Here is a 26,982-nt window from a genome sequence, read left to right on the forward strand (position 1 = left end):
TCACATATCAATGGATAATTGCTTATTTATAGAGCTGTAATTTCAGTTTTCCCCACAACTAGCTAATCTTTATTTCCACTTGTTCGGCATATGTTTGCTTTATAATGGCAATTAGATGAGTACAAATTTAATGCGGTCGATGGTCGCAAGACCACTTCCTCCTCGGACTTTCCTACAGTTGCTGCTTGTCCAGCCAGGCGTCCACGCCCTCCAGGTTCTCGGCCAGCCAGACGATGTTGTTCTTGACCGTCTCCAAAGCCCTGACTCGGGCAGCTGTTCCCGCTCCAGCCTCCGGATATTTGGCGAAGAACTGCTCCATCTCCTCCAGCTTGGTTTGTGTGCTGAAGCGAGCCGTGATCGAGGGTATGAGGTTGCCCAGATAGCGTTCGTTTAGGCCAAAACGATCCACCAATCGTTGCCAGTTCTCGCGAACATAGTCCCAGACCAGGGGTTCACCCGCTGGATTGGCAGAGATGTAAGTCAGGCAAGTGAAGTAGTCCTGACCCCTCACGTAATCCTCATTCCAGGACAGATCAATGTATCGTTGCAGGATCCAAGGAGTTGGAATGGCAGAGAGGCCGTACATCAGCTTGGCCTTCTCGCTGGCATCGGTTTCGTTAACGAACAGCTCCCACACTGTATCCCAAACCTCCTGGCTTCCCACAGATTGTATTCCATAGTAGTAGACCGTCTCACGGACATCGGCCTTGGGCCGATCCTCCGGCTTGGCCAGCCAGGTATTGAACTGCTCTCCGGCTTCCGAGAGGCAGGACTCCAGACCCAATGAGCAGGCGGCACTCAGGGCGGTGACTCGAAGACGACTGGGGATAATAATGGTATAGAAATCTTAAGATCCCTAAGCTGGCCAAAGAACACTTACTTATCCAAGTGATCCTCGCCAACGGTCCAGGTCAAGTCCCTATAAATGGGCTCAATCAAGGCAGTGGCATACTTCTTATACTTGGCATAACTGCTGGTATAGTACAGGGTTCTCTTCAGGGAAGTCAAACGAGAGGCAGCCACACTCCAGGGAACATAGTCAGCTTCCTTATTCAAATACCTAGTCAGCTCAAAGGCCGTTTCATAGGGCAACTGAGTGGAATCAGCCAAGGCAAAGGCATCGTTGAGAAGAGCAGCCCGATCTCCAGCGCTAAATGAGCTGGGTTCAGCCACCAGTTGATCGGCCAGAGCGGTCCACAGATCGGTATCGTAATTAACGCGATAATATCCCACTTGATCGAAGTTAAACTTGATCCACTGGACGGCAGATGGAACAGTTATAGTGACTGTCGAAAAAAAAGTTTAGAGATCAGCTATCTGGGAACCCGACCCGTGGATCTGCATACAGATGGCACCACTTACTTTCGCTCTGGCTGTGATAAAACCACGCACGCTGCACCACCGACTCCGAACTGGTGGTATATGTGATGGGGATCGACCACCGGTAGCTGTGCGAAAATAATGTATGTGCGAAATTCGCAATCAGATACCACATATCCAGGCAATAAGTTCTGCTCACTCACTTGAATTCCGAGGGCTCATGATCTTCGTTATAGTCGTTCGGGTTGGACAAGAAGCGCTTCTGCGTCAATTTGTATTCCGTGTCGGAGACCTTCTCGATCGTGACCACTGGCAGACCCATCTGCAAAAAAATAAAATAAAAAATCGATGGGGTTGAAACACTTGCACATTTCATGGGACTTCTACGGTTTTACCTGGACCGTCCATGTCAGCATGATGTCGGTGACATTGTAGCCCAGTTCCAGTTTGTCGATCTCTGAAAAGAAGTTACCCGTTTCGGCCGTGGAGTATTTGTACTCATTTAGATAATTGGTAACTGCCTGACGGAAGGTGGTCTCTCCCAAGAAATCCTCCAACATGCGCACCAAAGAGGCGCCCTTGGAGTAAGTGATGGTGTCGAAAATCTCAGTGATCTGATCGGGATTCTCCACCGTCTGGATGATGGGATGGGAGCCCAGAGTTCCATCTAAAGTGAGTACGGCGTGCAGGGTGCTCACGATGAATTGGTCACGCTATGGAGGTTAGACATGGGAAATCAGTTCCGATAGTCATTTTGTATCTTTGGGTCACTTGCCATTTGCCACTCTGGGTAGACGGCGTCCACACCGAGATACTCGATAAAGCTAGCGAAGCCTTCATTTAGCCACAGATCGTTCCACCAGTTCATGGTGACTACAAGAAGAAAAGTAAGGAAGAGCTATTTTAAATTATATGATATAAATTCAACCTCTTAAGCCAGTGGTCAACAGAAGCAAACAAGTCGGCCCGCGGGATAGAAAATGCCACAAAACACCCACGCAAAAATAATTAAATATGGTTCTGATGGCCCCTGCTATAAACCCAACCCATATTAACCCCTGTTCAGATTTTTATAACACCCCAGGGTATATCCCCAGTGGGTTAACGTACCCAAATTTCCGAACCACATGTGTGCGAATTCGTGGGCAATCACGCTGGCGATGCGTTGTTTATTGGACGCCGAACTCGTTTCGGCGTCGTACAATAGCGAAGTTTCCCTGTACGTGACCAATCCCCAGTGCTCCATGGCGCCGGAGACAAAGTCGGGAATGGCGGCCATGTCAAGTTTGGGCAGCGGATACGCAATTTGGAAGTAGTCGATGTAGTACTCGATGACTCCCTTGCCAATCGTCACGGCGAGGTCCACCTTGTCGAGTTGCTCTGGAGTGGCGTAGACGCTCATGGTGAAGGTTTCTCCAATGCCCTTTGTGTCGATGTCCACCTGCTTTGAAGTGAAGTCGGAGACAATGAAGCAGGCCAGGTAGGTGCTCATGGGCACACTTTTCGCAAAGGTGACCTCCTGGAAGGCACCCTGATTGACACTGGAATCCACGTTCATGTTGGACAGAGCATGGTAATCCTCCCCGGAGGGATGAACCAGGGTAATGGTGAACTCGGCCTTCAGCGCCGGTTCATCAAAGCAGGGAAAAGCCTGGCGAGCATAGGTGGGCTCAAACTTAGAGGTGGCAATCCACTTGCGGGTCTCATCCTCCTTCAAATACGACGAACTGTACAGACCCACTATCTTGTTGGCCATCGATCCCTCGAATCCGATATGCAGTCTCACTTCTCTGCCCTGTGGTAGCTGTTCACTCAACTGGAAAATCAGAAACTCCCTGACGGAATCCACTGTGGTCTCCAGGACCTCCAAAGTATCACTGCCCGTGTTCATTATGGCCACACTCGAAATGTTCAAGTTTAGGGAATGCAGGACAATCTTGTCGGTGGCCCCTACAACGGTGATTGTAATGGTCTCCTGACCACTGAACTCCCCTGTTTCGATGTTGGGGAACAGATAGAGATCGTAGTGGGTGGGTATCAGATTTCCGGGCAATCGGTAGTCTATTTTCTCTTCTGGAGCTGCAGTGGTGGCAGGTGAGGCAGTAGATCCTGGAGAAGCAGTGCTTCCAGGATCAGCTGTGGGTTCTGTGCTTATAGTGCTGCCAGGACTCGCAGTGCTCGAGGTTGTCGGAGCAGCCGTGCTCGTAAGCCCCGCCTCGAGGAGGTCCAACTTCTCCTGTGCATCGCGTAAATCACTCTGAAGACTCGACTTCTGGACGGCCAGGACAATTGTCGACACGGTGAAGGCCGTGAGCGCGAGGCCCAGGCCAATGGCTACCAACTTGGCAGTGATTATCATGGTCACGTTAATCCAGCACGGGCCGAGTCCAAAGCGAAACTAAGCAATCTCCACGGCGAAATAGCGACAGGTAACTTAGTTTGGGAACCTCAAGTGGGCCCCTATATCTTAATTGACTGGCTGCGTTTGCAGATTGCTAATCTAATCGCCCGTCGATGAGCCGCCTCAATGGTATTAGCCGGAACATATGTATATGAAACGACGGCGAGTGCGGCTGACAATCGCTCGAATTTATGGACCCTGTCATGGCGCTTTGATTAAACTTAGAAATGCCTAAGATCTGGCGCGTTTTTCCTCGGCCAGTCGGAATTCCAAGCTGCTGAGCCCCGAGGAACTTCCAGTGTCAAGGCCCATATGTGTGTGATCGTAACCCTCAGTTACTCAGGCTGACGGAGCCCAATTGAGCAATTTGTTTACTACCTGCGCCCCGTTTTCTGTTTTACCCGGCGCTTAGATCCTAAAAAACCCTTTTCCGGTGCTATGCAGACGAGACGTTCGACCTAATTAGAGAATCGGTATTTTCATTGTGTTAAAACCCAAACATCGAAATTTCCGCACACATTTTCGTAACGCCTGGACCTGGAGTGCTTATAATGACTTTGGCTTTACGAGCTGGAAATGGGAAGTTCCCCATAAAAAATATTTGCTAATTATGGGTATTGATTTTAATAATAGTTTAACTCGACGTCAATAAAAGTTTTGTTTTGTATATTTGTTGATTTAATAATTAAATGCTTCACTTTTACTAATCGCATTATCTTTGAAGTGCCGACAAGCTTATATAGGCTATTTGCAGGGTGTACCTTTTCTTTTCATTTATTATCTATCAGTCCATTATCAATCAGAGATTATATAAATTTATGTAACATCTTATCTTTATCAGGAAAACCTATCAACTTTGTATTTTTCTTTAAAACGAACATTCTAAGAAAATGCGTATTTTCAAAAAATATTACTCGTGTCGCCTCGTATCGTATCATGTATGAAATCCCGGCTCAAAAAATTCCCCTTATCAATGTCTGGATTTTCGTCCTTAACATCAACTTTAGCTAAATATGGAAACAAAGCCGACTCACCACAAAGCGCAATTAATTTTCCAGATTATACTTACTGTTTGTCATATGTTTTGTTATATAATTGGCTTGGCCAGTCCAAAACCCAAACAAACCCGAACCCAAAACCGGGCATTGATGTTGTGCAGTGGGAGAACTGGGAAATCCGGGCGTATTGAATGGAATCGGATGGGTTTCATTCATGAGCACGTAGGGCGCCGTTCCTAGGATCTACCTGCCTAAGCGTGGGAAAGTTGCTCACAGCGAGGAAGATCCTCCAGGTAGTCGCAGGAAACTGGGCTGCTGCTCCGCAATTGCATCGCGGGCTGCCAGTGGGTTTTTGTATTTATCCGTCGCTGGGAGTTCCTACCCCCTGCCCATGCAAAATTTCCAAGTGGAAAACGGCAAATTTCCGGTTTTTTGACCAGGCCCAAATTTCCCACGGGCCGGCCCCAGGAGGGCGCCCAGATCATGATCGCCAGGCTATATAAGTCTGCTGACCAGGATCGTCATCATTCAGTCGAGCTAACGACATCGCAAAGAAAACATCTAATATTATTATCACTATAAAATCAGACAACATGCTTTTTGCAATCACATTACTTCTGGAAGTTACCTCCACCTTCGCTGGAGTTTTGGAACCCATAAACTACTATCAGTACACCCAGTATCAAGCTCCACTCTCCTGGGAGGATATAACCGGAAAAGGATTAAAACAGGCTCTTGGAAGTTGCCAGCAGAGCTTCCAGTGGCAGCGATGGAACTGCCCTAGCCAGGATTTTGTACAAAAGAACTCCAAGCCAGAAGAGAAGTCTCCGAATAGGGAGGATGTCTATGTGGCGGCCATATCCATGGCAGCCATAGTTCACACTTTGACCAAGGATTGTGCGAATGGCGTGATCGCTGGATGTGGATGCACTGGGAACGCCTTGAATGTTCCTTGTGCCCATGAACCCTCCAAGGCACTGGAGCAGTACGTGAAGCAATTTGGAACAGGATCAGGAGCCACTGCTCACAATCGACGGGTGGTTGGAGCTCTTCTAGAAAGATCCCTGGAGCAGGAGTGCCGGTGCAAGCAGCCAGGACCTGTGCAGGGCAACTGCCAGGAGGAGGAGTGTGTGGCTGTCCTCAAGCCCTTCGAATCCATTGCCCAGGACCTCCTCCAAATGTACGACGATGCCATCCAACTGGACAGTGCCAGTAGCAATCTGAAGATCATGTGGGAGAACATTCCCCTCGACTCGCTCGTCTTCATGCTGGATTCGCCCAACTACTGTGAGCACGATGCCCGGGGATTGTGGAAGGGAACTCGTGGTCGCCAGTGCTCCAAGGATGGCAGCGGTTCTCTGGAGGAGCGCCTCTCCTGCCAGCAGCTGTGTCGCGTCTGCGGATATCGCGTTCGATCCCAGCACTTGCGAACCGAGCGGAGGTGCAACTGCAAGCTCGTATGGGGATTCCGACTCCAGTGCGATGTGTGCGTCCAGCTGGAAAAGCAGTTCTCCTGCTATTGAAAAGATGATCCATAAGGAAGCCGGGGCGCTGGTCGAGACCCATGAAGAAATAATACCATAATTTAAGTTAAATTATTTCAACCCACCGCTAATTTATTGCCACAACAAATAATATTAATAAATTCTTAATTTTATATATATTATACATAACATTTTGCAATCACTTTTCTTCAAGTTTATTGGGGTTTGGTTTTTTATGAAGTCATTATATCATCGAAATCGGAGTCACTTTCTGCAGGTGTTCGTATATAAAAATGAAATAGCCTCTTATTCACAGTCTTCTTTTAGCAGGTATGGTACTGGATATCTTTTAGCCAATTTAACATGCTAAATTCTTCAGTTGCCTAATAAAATCAACTGCGGGTTCCATTTTACCCATGATATAATTATATATATAACCCAATATCTAATTGAACTTTATTTCTATTCCGACCCAAGAGAAAACACAGTTAATCAACCCGATTTGTGTGTATGTTTATTTCGAAGCACTAATAGCCTAGAACCGAACTTATAGCAATGTGAGACTGTGTTCCCCCGATCTAGCTGATCCAGGTGGTCGGTTTGCCCTCAACCCGATAGCCATTGTAGGCGGCAGCCGCCGAGGAGGCAGCGGCGGCCAACTCCGACCTCCGACTGGGTTCGCCGGCCCAATATGAAGGCACCTCGTAACTTTGGACCATCTTGTTGCCATTCTTGATGGCCGAGATGATCAGCAGGAAGATGGCCAGCTTGCCCACCAGAATGGATTTGACCAGGAGCAACTTCAGCTTGGTGACCAGAAATGGTACAATGGCCGATTGGATGAGGAAGGGGAGGATGAAGAGTGGTAAGACTTTGGTGATCATGTCGTACTTCTTGCCACGACCTAAAAATATCACAGAGTGTGTTATTAAGTTTTCAGTAATTTTCGAGGTATAGAAACCCACCTTCTTCACTATTATCTAGGGTTAGCCAACGAGCTCCCATGATCTCCTTGAGATTCTCGCCATCCAGCTTTACGTGCACAATGTCGTTGCTCATGTCCAGACTGACATTGAGTCCAGGACCCACATGATACCGCTGTATGGTCTCGTTCTCTAGGTCAGGATCACTATCAGGTTGATCCGTTTCGGCTTCCACCTCCTCCCGCCGCTTGTTGCGATCCTTGCGCTTGCGTTTGCGCCGCTTTTTGCCAGCTAAGGATTCACTATCATCGTAATTTGGGGATTCGGTTTGAGCCTCCATCAAAGCCTGCGCCTGGGCATCTTGACGGATCTCTTGGACCAGTGAATCCTTAGGGTCCAGCTGTTCGGGATCCAATGACTCAGGCGTTTCGTTCTCCGCCATTTGGGGGGCACTCACGCGATCTCGCAGCCTTTTTTTGTACTCACTGGTCGTCTTGTTGCCCAGATAGGTGCTCTTGTAGTTCTTGTAGATGCCCATGAAGATGTGCGAGTTCTTGCGCAGCGCCTGCTTGTCCTCCGGCTCATAGCTGCTGGCCAATCCTCGGGCTGCCTCCTGGCTGGCGGTGGATGTCTCCTGGTTGCCATCAGTATCACTATCCTGGCCAAAGGCCAGCGAGCTGCAGAGCACGCACAGTAAAAGGAATCTCACCAAGTGGCCGTTCATCTCTGTTGCATGTCCAAGTTAAATTTGAGTCCAAGGTAAATAAAGCTGCCTGCAACCGCTGCAATGGCCAGCCGCAAAATGTGGCACGATCGGCGGCGGCCAAGCGTTTTATCAACTCCGAAGAAAGCTGAAGAAAAGCAGCAGCACGGCTGCTGTATAAAAGCCAAAGCTAGCTGCATTCTGAGACTGGAATGGAGTTGGCACTGGAATTGAGCACAGAGACAGCTGAAAGAGTCGAGAAGTTGCCGCTGCAAGTTGCAATGTTGCAGGTTGCCGCCGCTAGAACACGATTCTTGTGCTGGATCCTCTTCAATTAAATTGCCACTAGTCCAAGTCGATGTCTGTGTTACAAGCGAAAAAAATACAAATATCTAGAGTAGGCCTGCAATTTCTCAGTGATCTCGCTCATTGATTTCTTTTAGCTTTAATTGCCCCCGGGACCCCGGGACACCGCTGCATTGGCCATAAATAAAGCCGGCTGTCTAGGTAGCCTGCTAACGGTTCCCGACTCTATACTCTATACTCCATACCCCATGCCCCATTCTTTACCGCACAACTTCAGACGCCTCCAATTAACGCTTGACGGCCATCGCATGGGAAAGTTGTTGACAAAACTGGCGCAGGCGGCAGGCAGATCGCTCTCAAAATCAAAATCCAGAGTAGAAAGTAAATTCTATCCATCCATTAGCTTTTGCGAAAAATCCGCTTTACGTATTTGGTCACCTAATTTACTTTCACACAATTAGCAACCAAATACTCCAATTCGCAATAGGGAAATCTTTATGCGGATCGATTGCAGTAGCTATGGCTTTATTGTCCCAATAGCCGTGTTTTATGTCTACCATATCAAGGTTAGATAACAAGAAGCACATACTAGCTTATCTTATCGTTTATTAGTAAAAAAGTCGGATAATCCAATCTAAAGAGTAATACACATATGACAAACAAAATCCTTAAAAATTATGGTCATAACATTTCTGAGTCATAACCGTTATTTTGCTATTTTGACACCATTAAAAGTTTAAAAGTACATAGCATATTTATTTAAGTGAATTAAATTATTATTTAAGTTCTAAGCATTTATTTTACAAATGCAGATCTCTTAAAATTAATGAATTTATATATACAAAAACTCCAAAGACTGAAAAGAAGGTATGGGCTTGCTTTGCATTTTGATTTATTTCCGTTAATGAAAGTGAATTGCAGTGTCGAAGACGTGGTATGCCAACATTCATCAATGAAAATCCGTTACGCAGCCATCGTATAAGACAAAGTAGCCGTTTTTTAGTACAGCTATTGATTAAACATTAAAATGCAGTACCTCATTGTTAATTAGCTGATAAATCATTATCGACCAGCGACGAAAAATGAAAGCGAATCGATCGCTAAGACTTGGGTGCTGCCCTCAATATAGACACGCGTCGTGAAAGAATGCCCATGTCCAAGTTTTAAGTCCGAGTTCCATGTCCAAGTTCCTATGCAGCACACCCCCAAATGCGTTGGGCCCTTCAAAGGCAGTGAAAATAATGACAGACTGCATGCATATTCAAAGGAGTGCACAGCAAAAAATCATAAATAAAATTATAAATATAATAAATATCTAATTGTGTTGACACAGACATTAAACAAAAAAGTATATAAGATTATACTGAATATTGTAATTTCTAAGCATAGTTCAAATCACATTGCTTAAAAAGTTAATAAGATTCAAAGCAGAAAAGAAATCAATACAAAGCCAAAGCAAAATGCCATTTTTCTTAGATTATTCTGATGAAATATTATAAGTTCCTTAAAAAAATATAGTTATCAATTTGTTGTTTTTTCTCAGTGTGGCTGGCGGTATGAGTCGTATCGTATGGCAGCGGCACGATTTGCTTGTTTTGGCGCACGTTCGTGCCACGCTGCGGCTGCGCGATGTCCGGCTGCCGAATTTCAAGTAGCCGCCCAGTGAGCCGGCCCAAACACAAAACCCTCGTCGATAAAAGCCAATGTCAATGTGAGCCCTCCATTCAATTGTTAGCCAGTGCCGGAGTCGAGCAGTGCAGCAGTGTCAAACGGATTACCAGATACTCACCCTCAAGTAATCAACGATCATCGAATCAAGTCGAAATGGCCGCCAACCAGAAGATTGTGTTTGCCCTCGTTTGCCTGTTTTTGGCCTGTGATTTGGTGCTTGGTCAGCAGCAGGCGGCCAACAGCTCGGATGCGGATTCGGATGTGGCGGGTTAGTGGAAAAAATAGTTCTTGAAGATATATCAGAGAAAATTTTACGAAAGAATGACATGGTTCAAGGAATCTCTCAATGAAATCCTCTCTAAGAAACATATTTGTGTGCTTTTACTGGTATACAAAATAACTACGGTGGAATCTAATTGTGAAACCTTTATAAGTTTGTGAATAAAGTTAATTGGTCCACCCTTTCTTCCAGAAAGCCGTACTTTTGGCCACCATTTCCTGCGGCGCATCAGCTTCGCCCTGGTGCCCGGCGCCTTCGTCGTGGGCGTGATCACCACCCTGCTGGCGGCCTTGACCGTGGTCTCCATCAAGGGACTGGGCGTGGGAGTCATCCTGCTGGTGCTGGCCATCGGCCAGATGCTGTCCCGAGCCCTTCCCGTCCAGGCAGCCGCCGCCTATGCCGCCGCTCCCCTTCCCGTCCAGGCACCCGTGCCCGTGGTCTACTCCCACTCGCACACCCAGCAGCCCGTCTGGTTGGAGAAGGAGTGGTAGATCGAATAGTTCACCTTTGACCTGGATTTGATGCAAGATGAGGGAAAACGGCGAGCGGGTAGCGGGCCAGGATTCAAACTTACCTCAGCCTCAGCGAGCATGCAACCAAATAATAATTTAAGTCTAGTTTAAATTATTTATTTAACTTATTTATTGATTACAAGTAAAGGGATGGCAAAGGCATTCAGCAGAGAATTTTCGTTGTAAAATAATAATGAATATTAGTCTGCTGAATGAATGAATACAATTAAATTCTCAAATGTTTAAGAATGATTTCTGCTGAAAATTGTTCTATTGAAAAGATAATAAATAAAGGCATATGTTACTGAAAGAATTCAATTAATTCGATCTCTCATATTTTTTTCAGCAAAATCTACCACTTTTAACATTTCTAAAATGCCTATCAGTTGTGAAAATAACAAATCAATAATCGAAATTTCCTGCTGACAGCGCCCATGGATTTTATTGGATTGCGTATGTTTTTCGGCTGCCCCTGTGGAAAGTGAAATTTCTATCTCATTATGAATTCAGCGGAGGGCGTTCGTGATTTACGGTTCTTTTAACTGCTCTTCCGCAGTGCCACACGTATAGAAAGTAAATTTATACTCCCAGTTCCAAAATAATCGAATTGGGTCACACTTAGTCGGAACACCAACACCGATAATTGGCTGCCGCCCGGATTTCTCCTTGACTATACTCATACCTCATTATGGGTAGAGACTAATTAATTAACTCTCACTTGATCCATCGTCACTTAATTCAAGGCGTATCGATTTTCTAGCGATCTAGCCGCTCAATCATTTCGAATCCGGCTTTAATTGTTCCACTTTGTGGCAATTTTTACAATTTTGCACACTGTCAACAAAGTAACAGATACACTCGAAAGATTAATATGTATTTTAATTTATGTAAGTTAGTATAGAAATTTAAAAACAACTAATAAAATACTTAGTGACATAATTGGCAAAATAACTCAAATCAAATGGTATAGTAACACTTCCAAAGTTCTGTAAGCAGTAAAAAAATGGGTATCAGAATATATATTCATAAAATTTTATTATTCTTAAAGATTTTTATTTATTTTATTTTTTTTAGAAACAGAACGAAACAAATTTAGTTTGAAATTCGTGCAGACTAAAAAAATATACATTGGTTAAAATTATGTTCCTTGGGTTTCTTAACTTTTCTATTTCGATTTGTTGCCAATCATGTCCCGTTGAGTTACTTTTACTTGCAGACGCACTAGTGACACAGTTAATGCGAATGAAAAATGAGCCAGGTGCGCCAGATTCTCGGCTGGAACAGATTTGATTCTGGCAGAGATTAGTGGCATCACAAGTGGCCCCAGAATTTTGGCTGTAAACAATCGAATGCATTGGCCGTAAGTTAGGCAAGTGGGGCAAGTAGCAAGTGGCAAGTTGATAGCGGCAAGTGAGAGCAACTGCCGCCTGACCCGGTAAACTAAATCTAAGAGGCAGCCAAGCGTTGGCGAGGCAATCGCAAACCAGTTGGCCCGGCCGGAGGAAAGTAGTGGCCAAGAATCGACGAGACAATCGGGCTAGGATGGCAGCTGCTCTTGGCCAAGATGTGCATTCAGTTTTCCACTGTCACTGCTGCGGTGCAGTTGTGTTGTTTGGGAAAAAAAAAAACCAAAATATAAACAGAAAATGCGTGCCAACACAGCAAGATCCCTATCCTGGCACGTCCTGCTCGGACTTGGCCTGTGTCTTCTTCTAAACTTCACCCCACTTCTTGGCCAAGATGCAGTGACTCCTAGCGAAGACTTGAACCAGACCACCACAGGTCGCAGTCAGTCGGCGAATAGTGTGTCATACTTTAGGGCGTCGATTCCGATGCGAATCTACGAATGCCTACGGGAGTTCCCCATGCTACACTGCACGAAATTGTATGTGCTGCAAAAGATGGATGAACGCCGCCAGATGCCCAATAGCGGCAATCTCACCCGGGACTTTGTGGACCAGTTTTTCGGGGAGGAGACCCAGATGGGCAGTCTGGTGGGCAAGAAGTACCAGAAAATGTCCGAGAAGGAGCTCAACCAGCGGCTGGTGCTCAATTTCCAGCGCTTCTTCAAGCACCGCGACCTCAAGCTGCACTTCCTATCCGGAATGCTGGTGAAGATCGTCCCCAGCAAGGACAACAAACTGAAGTTTTCACTCAAGAAGAGTAAGTATTTATCCCAAAATTATTATATATAATACTTACCTTAAAATATTATATTATATTATAAATATTATAGTTTTGCTTTGATCTTTCATGAGAGTAAATATGCACAATACACCTATCTCATTAAAATTCATTCACTTGATTTCTAAGAACACCTATTAATTTACTTTCTCACATTTAAATATACTATATTAATGTGGCTTTTCATATAACTAGTTTGGTCGGGTTGATATTGAGCGTGGCTTTAATCAATTTAAAATATTCCGCGCATGCCCGAAATAAGTGATGCAGGATTTTATGCAGGGAATTTCAATTGAATAGATAATAAATATGTTTGAGAACCGGAAATTGACAGCATAACTAAATTTTCTCTAACACAATACGAAGTTTTAATACTGATTTACGTATATATTGTAGAATTTTGTTTAAATTTAACTCTGTTCTTTCCTTTAAAGCCCCCAAATCCAGGATGGGACGTGCCCGAAGACGTGAGACCGAAGAAATGGAGCTGAACCTGATGAATCTGCCGTCCATTAGCGGTGGAGGTGCCAATAGCGGAAGTGTGGAGAACTACGAACCGGAAGCGGAAGGGGATTCCAAACAGCAGGGCGTCTTGGGAGGCGGTGGGGGCGTGGCAGGTGGAGAGGGCGGCGGCGGAGGGGTGTTGGGTAAGCGAAAGAAGAAGAACTCGTACAAGGTCACCATGATGCAGGTGGCGGTGCCCATGCTGATCTTCCCCGTCGTCCTGCTGGGCAGCCTGCTGCCCTTCATCCTGCCGGCCCTCAAAATGGCCACCATCCTGTCGCTGGTGATGAACAACGGCGCCTTTATGGCGGCTCTACTGTACGCCGCCCGCACCCAATTCAACACCCACGAGGAGCAGCACATCAGCTACAGTTAGCTCCCTAGCTAATGTCCACCCTTTGTCCACTTTTACAATAAAAGCTCTATCCTGTGTCATGGTTTTATTTTTCCTTAGTCAATAGCACTTTTTTAAATTTCCAAACAGTATTTTTTTAGCCTTGGTAAGTATTAATTTAACAATATCTTTTAGTTAATTACAAAAATTTAATTACTTGGATTTTTAAATAGGGAATATCACCAGATAGCCAATATTAATTCAACCTCCCTTAAACATTTTTCAAGCCATATTTGTTGCTTAGGAAATTTAACCCCTGATATATATCATATAGTACTTTCGCAAAGTTTATTTCCCAAAAGCCTGCCCTTGTCCAAATAGCGAGCGTGAAAAGCTTAAAAAGCAATTAAATGCTAGCTTAGAACAAATTACAATAATAAAACTTTCCTATGGTGTTAATGGGTTAATAGGATGTAATAAATATAATAATGTCTGTCATGAATATAGTTTACCCGAGTTAAGAAGAATTGCATTTAAGTGGCTTGGTTATTTGAGCGTAAAATTGCCATAATAGTCGGGATTTACATGTATTGCGGTAGGTAAGTGTCTAATAAACTTCGCTATAAATGGATAATGATACTACTTAAGATAATTTGAAGAAATTCGTAAAAAAAAAATATTTCTTCAACGAACAAACTATCTAACAAATGCTTTAAGATTCCAAAAATATTGAAATCTTAGAGGCTCATTTAAAATTATCTTTTGTAGACCATTTTGCCACGAGGACCATTTCTTATTTAAAAAAAACCTTTCAATAACAAAATGCAAACAATTTTTTTTAAGTTTTATATACTTTTTTTAAATTTTCAACAATAGTTGGTTTTGAAATGTACAATTTTAGACCTACATAACTAACACAATGTACACACACATAAAAGTCGATGCTTAAAATAGATCTTAGCAGGTACGCTTAATTCTAGAACCTCTTGCGTAAATATACAGTTATATATAAGAATAGAGATAGATATAAAGATAGGGAGATTGTGGCAGATGTGTTCATTATCCCCGAACGACAAGTGCGAGAAAGCGATTGTGTAGAGAATTAATAAGGTGCATAATTTTTTAACACTCTGTTGCTGCCAACGAGTTGCTTTGACTAATCTCGAATAGTTTTCATTTGTTTTGTTCTTTTTGGAATTGAAGCCATTGATATATAAGATGTTCTTGCTGCCATCGGATCGGGTCTCACGGTCGGAATCCCCCTTGATTTTGGCTCTCTTTGTCCTTTCTAGTTTGTTCAACAGCCACCATTTGAATGCGTAGGCAGTTTGGAGAAATAGGCAATTAATATAATTAAATACTGCGGCCCGATGTGGCAACAAGAAGTGTAATCGTTTGGGTGAACTCCCCAGTCCTCCCCCAATCCTCTAATCCAGCTTGCACTCGGACTCCTTGTTCACCACATTGGCGCTCTTGCGATCCTCCTCGCTGATGTCCTTGTCGTCCCATCCCCAGATGGCGTGCTCCTCCTTCTCGTGATCCAGATGGGCCACCAGTTCGATGGTTGGGATGGCACTGTTGTTATTGGCATCCAGTAGGGCGGCAATGTGCGAACCGTCACCAGTGCGCAGGACTCGCTTGTAGACCATCTCCTGGGACACGAACTTCAAGTCGTAGGCTTGTCCTTTAAGAGGGAAACCAAATATGTACAAGTTAGTAAATGTTTTGGTATCATATGCGATCCAATAGAACTCACCGATCTTAGCCATCACATCGATGAAGGCCGTCGTCCAGTTGTAGCTGTAGGTGCCCAGCTCAGCTGCCTTGTAGTCCCAGGGGAAGACGTGGTGGTAGTTGTGCCATCCCTCGCCGATGGTCAAGGTGGACACCAGTTTGTTGTTCATGGCACTCACATTGACATCGTAGGGCTTCATGCCGTAGAAGTGGGCGGCACTGTTCACCAGCCAGGTGAAGTGGAGCGACAGGCAGAAGCGCAGCATCGAGCAGGTGAAGAAGCAGACGCGCAGCGAGCTGCCCATCACGTAGTAGGGGAAGATCATGGGCAGGGCGAAGCAGCAGATGGGCATCACCACAAAGTAGAGTCTGGAGAAAGAATATTAAACCATATTATAGTAGATACAAAAAGGAGGAAGAATGGTAGTCCACATTCTGTGTCAAGTTGAAGTGGGTTTAAATTTTTACAATAAGTATGAACATGTTTCTAAAGTTTGAAAATATTTTTTAAATTTAAAAATCTTCTTGGAGATTTAAATTCTCCCTTGAAAGCCTCGAAATGTAGGCTATGAAAAAGTTCAAAAAAGAAAACTTATATCATTGCCTACTTTCAGGAACTTAGAGCATTTGTCACACCAAACTCAAGAACACCCTTATTTATGGTAATTTAAACAAATAATTTTTTGGAAAAACTTCAATCTTCAGGAATTCTGTACTATAATTCATATAGTTTCCATTGCCAATCACTCACTTCTTCTGGAACATGACGACGGGATCCTGCTCAATGTCCTCCATGGAGATCTGCTTGCCCTTGCTGGTCACATCGGGGTGCTTCTTGCACATCAGCCAGCCCATGTGGGCGAAGAAGAAGCCGCGGCGGGAGTTGTGGGGATCGGCGTGTGTGTCGGTGAACTTGTGGTGCACACGGTGGTCGCGGGTCCACTCCCAGATGCTGTTCTGGAAGGCCAGCGACTGGCACAGCATCAAGAAGATGCGCAGCGGCAGCTTGGCCTTGTAGGCCTTGTGCGACCACAGACGATGCACTCCGGCCGTGATGCCCAGACCTCCGAGGAACATGGTGGCATAAACTGAGGGGACAAACCAAAAGTTATCTAACTGCAGACGGGACTCGGTGATACCCAAACTCACCTGGCAAGAGCTCCAAGTAGGCACTCTCGGCGAAGACCAGGTACAGACCGTACAGGGCCATCGAGTGGAGGATGATGAAGAGACCCACGTTGCGCCACACTATCTCCATTTCGTAGGGCTTGTTCTCGGGCGTCTTCGTCTCCGCCTTCTTGGCTACCTTCTGGGTGGGCGTGGTCGTGGCCGCAGGGGCGGCAGGGGCGGCGGGCGTGGCAGCCCTCTTGTTGTTATTGCCATCGGCAATGGCCGTCTCGGCCAATATAAAGGTACTGCCTATTATGTTGGGCGACATCTGCAAACACAACCGGAAAAGATAAAGTGTATTCAGTATATTAGTAAGCCAATTGGTATTCAAAAGTTTTCTTCCTGATTTATGGCCTGTCGTCTCGATTATGTGGAGCCGCCAGAGATGGGTGCTCCTCTATCGACAGTGCCTTTCCTCATTGAAATGCAGGACAGGCCACTATCTCTCTATGGCTCGCCATATGTAAGGCATCACCCCAGCTGCACGACTAATTATGGACCACAATTGAGGTGAGTGCCGAGCGGCGACCTTCGCCAGTTGGCCAGCTTCAATGATACTCAAAATGATACAAAGATAGCAAGCCGGAAGCGCAAAAAGAGAATTCCGAATAAAACGAAATCCGAACCCCAAGCCAAAACAACAAAATCCCCGCCGAAAAACAATCAATATTTTTTTTTATGTTGTACACGACCAATGGATTATTTGCATATCCATTCTTTACAAACGCTGGTGAGTCTATCAAACGTTTGGCAGTTATTGAAAACCAGAGAAGGTTGTTTAAGAACCCGAAAACATGTGGTCTATAAATAAATATTCTTCTTTATGAAAAGTTATTATAAGATTGCTTGTTGATAATTAGAAAAATTACTTCTAGAGCCTCAAAAGCCTGTACTGTTAATTTAGACATGAAAATTCTGGAAAATGGTGGAAACTTTTTCGAAATGCATACGCTTACATCTAAGGGTGACCAAGAGTCATTTGCGATTTAGGTAGACCATTGCGAATTTGAATAACTTTGTAATTATGCAGAGCTGAATTAATTCATGAGTGGAGGTCATGAGTTCAGTGCGACACATTGCACATACGCCCGGTGGGTCCATTAACCGCAATGCACTTTGAAGCCATGCAATTCGTGTTTCCACCTGCCTTTCGGATAATTGATATTTGCGGGTGCTCAACCGCGGCATCGCCACCTGAAGTTGGCAACAGAAATAAGTTGGTCAAATGGCTGATCTTCAACTCTCTAGAATAGATAAATTAGACAACCGGTTGACCTCAGCGCGGTTGCATGTCTCGTATGGATTCAAAACAAAAGTATTCTTACGGCTGGGGGCTTTGCGCATAGATTTGAAGCCATTAACTGGCTGCGGTTCAATGTCAAGTCGTGTGTTTTGAATTTTATTCGCCTGCTTAATTCAGGCTTTCGGACTAGGTGGCCAGGTGATATGTAAACCACTGGAAATTAGACTCACTATTAGGGGCAATTCGTTATCGTGGCAATAAGGGAAGTGAAATTGAATAAACGATATAGACCTTACTAGTTAATATCATGCATGTGCAACGCGCTGGCTGAATTAAACTAGTTTTGCCACGGGTCTTCTTCAGATCGAATCCGACAATCGGATGAGTCCAGCACTCCGTCATCCTTACCGGAATATTAGCATAGTTAAGTAACCACGATCAATTTATGTATAGAACAGCTTTTGTTTCGGGTTCGGGTTTTGGGATCTCCGTCTGCGAATCAAGGTTGGTTTTGCCAACGAGTTTTGGCGATTTTGGCAAGGTTTAATATTTTGGGTTTGGCTGGGGTAGGTTCACTTGGCTCTGGGCTTCTCGAGACGAACTCTGTCCGACCACGTCACAAATCAGTCAGAGTGGGGGTAATAAATATATAGTTATGGAACCTGACTCAAATCTAATGCGGGACTGTGATTGATACCACGGGTGGAGCCCCATTGATCGATTCGAGCAGCGCACGCAGGTGGCGACGATTGGCGCATACCAAATACACCGGACTGACTGGATGGCACCCAGAACAAAAACTGGGAACGTGACTTTGGTCTGGTCAGTGGTCTACGGTTCTCCAACTACCCATCTAAACAGATCTTCCCCCGACTTAATATGCTTATGGTCGCATTATGCGTGGCATCCATACTCATTAACGCTCACTTTGACGCATTCGCAATTAGCGTGTGCGGCTAAGAGCAAAGAGATTCGACTCTGTAGAATTCCATTCGGTCTATTTAGGGATAGCATAATTTTAGTATTATGAGGGTTACGTGAGGCGTCACTGGCCACCCCTTTTTGGTCTTGCGTCAGCCACTTTATAGGATTCCTTTCATAACTATATTTTACTGCGCGGTGGAGTGTTATTTCCTATAGTGAATCACATGGTCGATTGGCTATTGACGATCGAAGTTGAAATTCGGCTCAAACTTTTACGATAGTCAATCGAGATGCTATTTTTGTTTCCTGATTGCTTTGCTTCCGCAAAGACAAAGCCCAAGCAAAATCATACGGGTTCTTAGTCTTTATAGGAAGAGATTCCGATTTCTATTCCCTCAACCAAACACACACTCACCTTTAGGGATTGAGTTGCAATATAAAAGTGTAGAAAGTCGAAGTAGAGCACTCAAAATCCGCTGAGTTCGGTTCGCTCACAACACACTAGATCACTGTTGGCACTCGAGTTCGTTTCGAATCGCCTCGATAAGGACGACTCGTTAGGTGGTACGTTGGTTTTCTGAGTTTGTTTTCCACTTTTTACAGCCACAACACACGGCACGTCCACGAGGCGCGATGAATGCACGGCGTATGAGGGATCGGAGCAACTGGCAGTGCTTTTTAAGCGCCTAGTTCAAAGAATTCGCACAGTACCGCGATCGATCGTTAGACGCTGAGACTTTGAGACGCTGATCGAGTTGAGAGAGCAGGCGGACGGATACAGTGCCTCAAAAGTTAACCAACACCGAAATTTAAAGCCGTCTCTCCGCGACTTCGACGCTTCTGCCGCTGCTTCGGTTCTTGTGACGATCGTTTCGGATTGTATTTCGGATCACATCGGATCGGATCTCGGATATACGGGGCCGGGGTCGCTTATGCTATATCTTTTGCTTGTGTGCGTCGCATAATATTCGGCGCGTGGCTGTTAGGGAACTTTGTTTCAGACTTTCAGACCGCTCGATCAGTTAGCATAGAATATCCAGATCACTTGCACTTTCCGCTGAAACTTACTTGTAGCGGGGGGTAAGTCCCCGTAGAAATCAAATCAGTTAATCACGTACAAAAACACTTTAGACAATTTGTTGTCTTTTTTTTGGATCTTCACAGGTCAAGCGGCCTGAACTATCGGTCAAGTGAGCTTCATCACGTCCGTCGAAGATTTCTTTTTCGTTTTCTAGTCTTTTTCGAAGCTTTGCACTGCCTGCTAATGAAGTGCTTGGGAAACATGTTTTCGAATCTCGACGTTATTATATAACGTTCTTAATTCACTCCGGATCTGGGCCATATATAACGCGATGTATGTCAGATGCCAAACAGTTAACCAGTTTGCCACCTCGGCCTCGTCTCCACATGCATATTCAGATATTTGACGAACTGGTCACAGATTCTAATTGGTTTTTTTCGGTTTATCTTCAGACATTTTCCTGCCGCGTGGCCGACATTTAATTGTTATTTAGTCCGCCCAAATATTTGACCAGTCAACCCATGAAATGGGCCAATAATTGCTCTATTCTTTTGGGTGTTTTTTGTAGTGCTCGCTGGGCAAACAGCAATTACCGCATCGTAGGCCGAGAAAAGGAGGCCGAAAGTGCGTTTGTTGACAGTTTTCGCGTTCGCGGTTTCTGATAATTGCCGGGTTTTCACACCAACGCCGCAAAAGTTGAAATGAGCTGTGTCTAATTTTTTTTAGTGGCGGCCACTAAAATTGTTTGCCATCTGCCAGCATATGGTGTCAAAAACCCCTAGGCGAACCGAAGGTTTCGCGGCCCCGAAGGTCAGATAGTGCATCTTGCAGTCTAAAAGTGCATAGTGGTTAGTCAGTGGGTTAAATAGCGCCGGGTTAACCGGTTTGCCATCACGTTTCCAGTGATTCCCAGCCCAGTTGGCCTGTAATCGCACTACCCTCAAAAAAAAAGCAAAATAAACAAACGCGGTTTTACGGCTTTCGATTTCAATCAGCATAATTCCAGAGTTTATTTCCAACACGTGTCCCCTAAAGAGTCATTTAAAGTGAGTAATCAGAAAATCAGAGAGAATCAGAATTATTGCTCTAAGGAAAAACAGAAAATGTTATAATCTATATTATATTAACTATAATTTTTCATAGAGTACCAAAGCCTGTTAACTTGGTAAACTCACCAATTTTTATGTCTTCACACGAGGCAGAAAATGTAAGATAATAATTACTTTGAGTGAAAATATTTCCTGTTACAAAAGTCACAGCTTAAAGTCATATTTTAAGTTGTAAGTATAGAAAATGTGTGTTTTTCAAAACATTTTAAGTAAAATATTACTTAATTGCTAGGCGTCAAGGAAAGAGTTATCGCTTTTGTAAAATGTCATCTTCATAAATAACACTTTTCCTAATGGGGTAAATTAAAACATTGAGCCTGAACAGTTATTATTAATAGTTATTGCCTTTAATAATAATGAGCTGTTAACAATAGATATATAAACAAGGCTTTTTCCGTAGATCAATGGAGGCAAGTTCCCTTAGCGGAAAATTAATTACATCTATAGCTTATTTTTATTTGCATGAGCTGGCTGGTAAATAGTTTACTAAAATTTTACTGATACTCCAGTTTAATTCATTCCCACTGACGGGTACTAAGTGTGACTAATCACCGTAACTTGAGTATGTCAGTTTCTTAGAATCGTTAGCCACTGTGCCAAAGGCACTTGTGGAAAAGTGCTAAGTCAAGTGCCGAATTGCAACTGAACTCCCTCGCAAACCTCGAAGCCTTCCTCAATAAATTAAAGACGAAATTAAAAGAATTATCTAAATGACTATAGTCATTGCAAAGTGTGGTTAAAACTCATACAAATGTGACTGGCAAAATGGCAGTAGCATCTCGAAATTTGACAGGGAATCGTGTGACGGTGGGTCGTGAGTTAGCCAAGGTCGTTTGGTGTTCTTGAGTTCTTGGCGAGTTCTTGAGTGGCGAAAATTGCACAATTAAGTACAAGTACGATACTTGGATACATATGAGTACTGCCAGTGGCGGATCCACGGGGGGGGAAATTAGGGAAATTTCCCCCCCCTTGGAACCATAGAACCTGAAAATTTTACTTGTTTGCTAGAAAAATATTCTCTGCAAATATTCTCTGTAACCACTTTGTTTACCTAAAAATTGGGATGGATAATTTTTGTTTTATAATTTGTACTGTATTTCTCTCGCAATAATAAGTTTGAACCCCAAATCGAAGAATAAGTTCAATTTCCCTCCCCAAGAATCGTCTCTGGATCCGCCACTGGTACTGCGAACACGTATCTTAACCTGGTCTTAACCTGGCCCCAACCCTTGGGGCGTAACCAACTCAAATGAAATTTCACTTGTGCGGCAACAGACTCTGAAAGTGATGCGATGCCCGAACTAATTGCAGCTAATTGAAATGCACAATGGTGGCTGTTGCGAAAACACTGTTCAAATGACGCAGCCGCGGTGACAAATTGGCCGAGTCAGTAACTCTCGAGACGCGTTTTCAAGTTTAAAGTGCGTGAAAATCCGAATCAGTCCTACAGGTGCTCGCGATCGCTTTAACCAAATATTTATGCAAATTCCAGATTTGCCGCAGGAAGAACACAATGTCACGTCAACACAAGCCTCAAATGTGCCATGAAAAATAATAACAAAATCAAACAAAAGCCTCATTACATATCCGTAGATGTGCGTCCACATACTTAAACACATACATACCAAAGCAGGCAAAGATACAGGTACAAAAACCTGAAAAGGTTCATTTTATTGCTCTAATAATATATCGATTATATCTTTGATCTAAAGCATAGAAGATGTATGATAATAAGATCATCTATAAAAATCTCACAAGAGATCTTTTTGTTGACTTTGATATTTTTCTAAAATTCTTCTACACACAACTGCGCTTAAGTTTATATCACTATAAATTTTAATTATTAATATCAAACTTTTTCATTCTTTTTAATGTATTTCTTTCTTTCTTAACCATTTAATCTTATAAATTAAAAATATCATTGAATATATAGACAAGAGATACTTTTTGTTCTGTGTAGATACAGATCGGATAAGGAGAACAACCTAAATGGCTTTCCAGGGCAGCGCGTCATGGACTTTGCAATACCGATCTCATTGTCACTTGTCACAACGCGATCAGCAAAATCTGCATAATATATGTTAATACTTTTTTCTCGTTTATTTGCTTTTTCGGAATACATTTCTTTCAGCACACGCTTCTGGCGAATCTGTTGGCCGAATGCCGTTGGCCGCTTTGCGATTCCCAGGCCGTCCGTCTGGTCAATTTATCAAACATGGTTTTACGATTTCGAGGTGCTTGTCAGGCTGCATACAACCCAAGTCCATTAGGGTTTAGCACAAGATAATAAACCTGTACCCCTATTTTTAGACTATTCTTTCGGCCAACAGACCCACGCCCATTCATATGACTTCTCGTGGCTGGCACGTTTTTTTGTTGAATAAATGAATTTAATGAATAGATCTATAAACTTATTTAAGTGCACTTGTGCATACTTGATTAAAAGAAGTAAAATTATTATTTCTAAATATCTGGGTAATTCTGAATATTATCTTTTATAACCGAAAAGGTTCTTAAGAAACTTTCTACTTACACTAACTTATCCAAACTGAATTTCGTATTAACCTTTCCTTGAATTTAAAATTTTTTTATATATTTACTTTTTATATTGAGAATAGTGTTGCTAAAAATGGCATTGAATATGTTATCCCCGAGTAAAGGTTGTAAATAAACATTAACACCAAGTTCTTGGCCCAATAAGACTTGTTAGCAACATAGGATTTCCAGTATAAAAACATTGAAAAGCTTCTTAAAAGTGGTAAACCCAGGTAAATAATCAACATTCTTGAGAAACCCACAGGGCATTGCCCATTCGACGAAATATAAGAATACTCCATGCTAAACATTGATAAGCCATAAAACGAATTGAAGTCGCTGGAGCTCAGAAATTAGCAAATTAATCACGTGCCCCAAACTTTTTCTGCTCGCCCACGCCCGAATTTTTCGGACATATTTTTTTCGGTTTTCTATTTTGGCACAATAGCATTTCCGTACACTTCGAGCCTCAGAATCCCCGGCCCCTGGGGAAGTTTGGTTAGCTGGCTTAAAGAACTTGTCACCAAGTGCTCGGTTCTTTTCATTAACTATTCGATCATGATCAGCGTCGAAAAAAACGAGAGCCTGTTTAGAATTCTGCGGGAGATCGCAAACCTGATTGGCGTGTTAAAATGCCTTCAGCCTGTGCGCAGATTTATATATTTCGGGGTTTCTATTCTTCACTCTTTGCTGGTGTGTAAGTGGATTTGCATAAATATGCATGTGCTTTAAGCGAGCACTGATTACCAACATTTATTCGCGACCTGATACCCAATAGAAGTCGCCATGTGGCCCTTCAATTTAGTCTACTGAAAACCAGTCGGGCGACTCCATAAATCGGGGGGCAGCTCATTTAACACCCATCCACCAACGATATCAGTCAAGGCGAATATAAATAAAATACTGCCTAGAGATATGCGTCATAAACTTAATCAAGAATTTTTGTGATCGACGAACAAGAGATGCCATGGTTAAACACAGACATTAAACAGACATTGAGTTCGAAATTAAGGAAATACGATTTAGGACAAGATCTACAAATAGTTAGGAACTTACAATCCTAGCTTGTTGGATTTTATCGTCAAGATCAAGTCGTAGGAAATTCTTCGAGGATAGAACCAGTTTTTGGCCAACACGGGTCCCCTGTTAGAGCTGAGCTCACGGAGTATAAATATAAACACTGCAATTCAAAAAGATTGAATTGTACTCGTTTCCAGACTCCCCAAATATAACCGCGTGACCCGTGGTCTGGTGCGTACAAGGTTATCGGTTCCCTATTATTTACCTATTACCGTCAAATCGATTCCTAGGTCTCAGATGATTTTGAAATCCCCCGCCTCGTTACACATTACCCAGCCGATGGATGTGGAATCGGTCAGACTTCCGCCTCGCCTCGAACTCTTCCGCATAGATGTAACAGTAAACAAGTTGGGGACCGGACCTCTGCGGGGTTCGAACCCTACCAGCAATTAAAATATGTAAATGGAAACAAAGCCAAACAAAAAAGGCCAATGCTGCGCGAAAAAACGACGCCAACAGAATCGAATCGAAGCTAACCTCGCGCTTGTCTTTGCTGCAAATGAAGAGATGGAGATGAAGTCGAGACCGCATTGGAGCCATGTGACGGTAAAGAAAGACCAGGCAGTATATGGAATACCCTCTCTATTAGAGTTTGTAACTATATCACACAATCGGCTTTAAAATATCTAATAGCTAGCAGTTTCTAAAAATGGTAAGCGGGTTCCTGAAAACAAATTTTTTAAGGTAAAATTGTTTATACAACTAAGATTTTTAATCTTAAGAGATAAATAGTAGATCTTTCGTCATTTACTTTTTTATAACACTATATCCGATATAATGTATTTTCAATGATATATAAAATATCCATTAATATCTTATAAAAATATTATTTTTTCAGGTCCAACTACAAACAATATAAGAAGTATAAATTCCCTTCAGTTAGGGAAGTGAAAAAGTGAACCCCGAAATGGATTTGCTGTCTCGGTTTCGTCTTCAGCTGGCTGATTAAACATCAGGAAATACAAAATGCTAAGCAGGCAAAAGCAAATTGTAACAGGGCCCAAAGTCACAAACGAGTTCTCGGGCCAAATGCAAAAGCTTAGACCGGAGTCGAAGCCGAAAAGCTATTGATAAGCGGCCAAAACTCGTTCGCATTTCGACCGTTTCCATGGGCCGCGGGTGATGGTGGGGAGTAATAGAGGAGGGTTAATGCCAAATAGCCCCATTGACTGATTATTGTTATTAATGCGAATGCGGCGGAGTCTTGCTGGTTTTTTGCCATTTGCATTGACATTGACTTTGACCGAGAAATTATAAATCGGAGCCAATGTGACGCATACGTGCGATGCCTGGTTGCGTTTATGCGGCGTTGGTGGTGGTTATATGCAAATGCGGTATAAAGACTGCACTTTATTGCTTTTATTGGTACTCTACAGTGTGGTAAGGTAGTGATTAGCATGCAGCTAAGTATTGCATTTACATTCTGTTTCCCAAATTTATGAACTCGTGCCTGAAGAATATTGAACGCATAAATCTGATGGAAGTACTTGAAACCATTATTATTACCCAGGACACACTTGAGAGACCACCGAACCACCCAGTAACCCACCAACCCACCAACCCATCAATCTTGCCACCCATCCACCCACCGCAGACATTCGGCATTCAGTCATTGGGTCAAAGCCAATGTTCGTTCAAGTTCAAACCCCAAAGAGATTAGAAAAATTACTCAAGACTAGATCAAAAAACGACATTGACCGGCATGTCATGGCACCGGCACGGCACACAGTCAAAAATAGAAAACTTTAGTCGCCATTAGCAGAGATGTCGGTTGGTTGCTTAGTTTATTTGCATTTAGCATAGCAAGGGGCCAAACTTCTGCCCAGCCAAACCGATTCGATACGATCCGAGTGTCCGAGATCTTCGCATTTCGTTATTGTCTTCTACTTCCTGGTTGGATCCGCTTCGCTGCCGACTATTCGGCATTATCATTTATTAATTGTTGCATATTATAGCGACAAGCATTGACCTGAATTGAGAGATTTGATAAACACTACATACGTGAAGCAGAACGCGTAAGTAGATGCGAGTTTAAACCCACTAACTTTTATGGGATTTTTCTCATATAGATTCATGTCTGCTCATTTAACTCTCGATATCAACTGAGACTGGAAATTTACAGCTTAAGAAGCTTGACTGTGTAAACAATAATTTGGTTGAACTTCATTTATTTATTCTCCTCTGAATACCTATGGTAACATTTCTTGACTCGATGATTCGGCACAAAACGTTTCTAATGATATATTCTGGTTAAATCTCAAGCAATCGTTTTGAGCTTATAAGCATTTATACCTATTATACCATTTAATTTAAAATTAATGTTTTAAAAAATAACAACACGGCTGTGTACACCCCCGAAATTAAATAATGGTTGCGCTAGTGTATTATCTGAAGCTTCGGTTCTTTTCCTTATCTTAGTTTAAGCTTCTTTTTCCTACCTTTTTAATGAATATGGTTAGCACAAATATTATATCAGGACACTTGAACAGACCTGATCTTTAAACTTTAGAAAATGTACTCTTCTTTGTGGTAAAACTCCATGCCTC

The 26,982-nt window shown here is 43.3% G+C and overlaps 6 protein-coding genes across 6 annotated transcripts; 3 read left to right on the forward strand and 3 right to left on the reverse strand.

Moving 5' to 3' along the window:
- Window positions 1–29: 29 nt before the first annotated feature.
- On the reverse strand, window positions 30–3,718 carry LOC119554618 (glutamyl aminopeptidase). Its single transcript, XM_037865615.1, has 7 exons — window positions 2,431–3,718; window positions 2,096–2,193; window positions 1,716–2,033; window positions 1,524–1,642; window positions 1,363–1,448; window positions 881–1,286; window positions 30–821 (listed from the first exon to the last, which is right to left on the reverse strand). Exons 1-7 carry the CDS (start codon window positions 3,677–3,679, stop codon window positions 173–175), a joined length of 2,925 nt encoding a protein of 974 aa, XP_037721543.1. The 5' UTR covers window positions 3,680–3,718; the 3' UTR covers window positions 30–172.
- Window positions 3,719–5,312: 1,594 nt separating this feature from the next.
- LOC119563477 (wnt inhibitor of Dorsal protein) lies at window positions 5,313–6,242 on the forward strand. The gene has a single exon (XM_037876901.1). It carries the CDS (start codon window positions 5,313–5,315, stop codon window positions 6,240–6,242), a length of 930 nt encoding a protein of 309 aa, XP_037732829.1.
- Window positions 6,243–6,781: 539 nt separating this feature from the next.
- LOC119552061 lies at window positions 6,782–7,850 on the reverse strand. Its single transcript, XM_037861826.1, has 2 exons — window positions 7,169–7,850; window positions 6,782–7,107 (listed from the first exon to the last, which is right to left on the reverse strand). Exons 1-2 carry the CDS (start codon window positions 7,848–7,850, stop codon window positions 6,782–6,784), a joined length of 1,008 nt encoding a protein of 335 aa, XP_037717754.1.
- A 2,032-nt stretch (window positions 7,851–9,882) lies between these two features.
- Window positions 9,883–10,710, forward strand: LOC119562958 (protein apnoia). The gene is made up of 2 exons (XM_037876133.1): window positions 9,883–10,074; window positions 10,279–10,710. The coding sequence occupies exons 1-2, from the start codon at window positions 9,960–9,962 to the stop codon at window positions 10,575–10,577; spliced, it is 414 nt and encodes a 137-aa protein (XP_037732061.1). The 5' UTR covers window positions 9,883–9,959; the 3' UTR covers window positions 10,578–10,710.
- Window positions 10,711–12,244: 1,534 nt separating this feature from the next.
- LOC119563436 lies at window positions 12,245–13,662 on the forward strand. The gene is made up of 2 exons (XM_037876822.1): window positions 12,245–12,761; window positions 13,217–13,662. The coding sequence occupies exons 1-2, from the start codon at window positions 12,245–12,247 to the stop codon at window positions 13,660–13,662; spliced, it is 963 nt and encodes a 320-aa protein (XP_037732750.1).
- Window positions 13,663–14,452: 790 nt separating this feature from the next.
- Window positions 14,453–19,406, reverse strand: LOC119562957 (stearoyl-CoA desaturase 5). The gene is made up of 5 exons (XM_037876132.1): window positions 19,107–19,406; window positions 16,504–16,792; window positions 16,106–16,442; window positions 15,377–15,723; window positions 14,453–15,304 (listed from the first exon to the last, which is right to left on the reverse strand). Exons 2-5 carry the CDS (start codon window positions 16,790–16,792, stop codon window positions 15,048–15,050), a joined length of 1,230 nt encoding a protein of 409 aa, XP_037732060.1. The 5' UTR covers window positions 19,107–19,406; the 3' UTR covers window positions 14,453–15,047.
- Window positions 19,407–26,982: the final 7,576 nt, after the last annotated feature.

The sequence above is a fragment of the Drosophila subpulchrella genome, chromosome 3R (assembly GCF_014743375.2).
Source record: "Drosophila subpulchrella strain 33 F10 #4 breed RU33 chromosome 3R, RU_Dsub_v1.1 Primary Assembly, whole genome shotgun sequence".
In the NCBI taxonomy this organism is placed as follows: domain Eukaryota; kingdom Metazoa; phylum Arthropoda; class Insecta; order Diptera; family Drosophilidae; genus Drosophila; species Drosophila subpulchrella.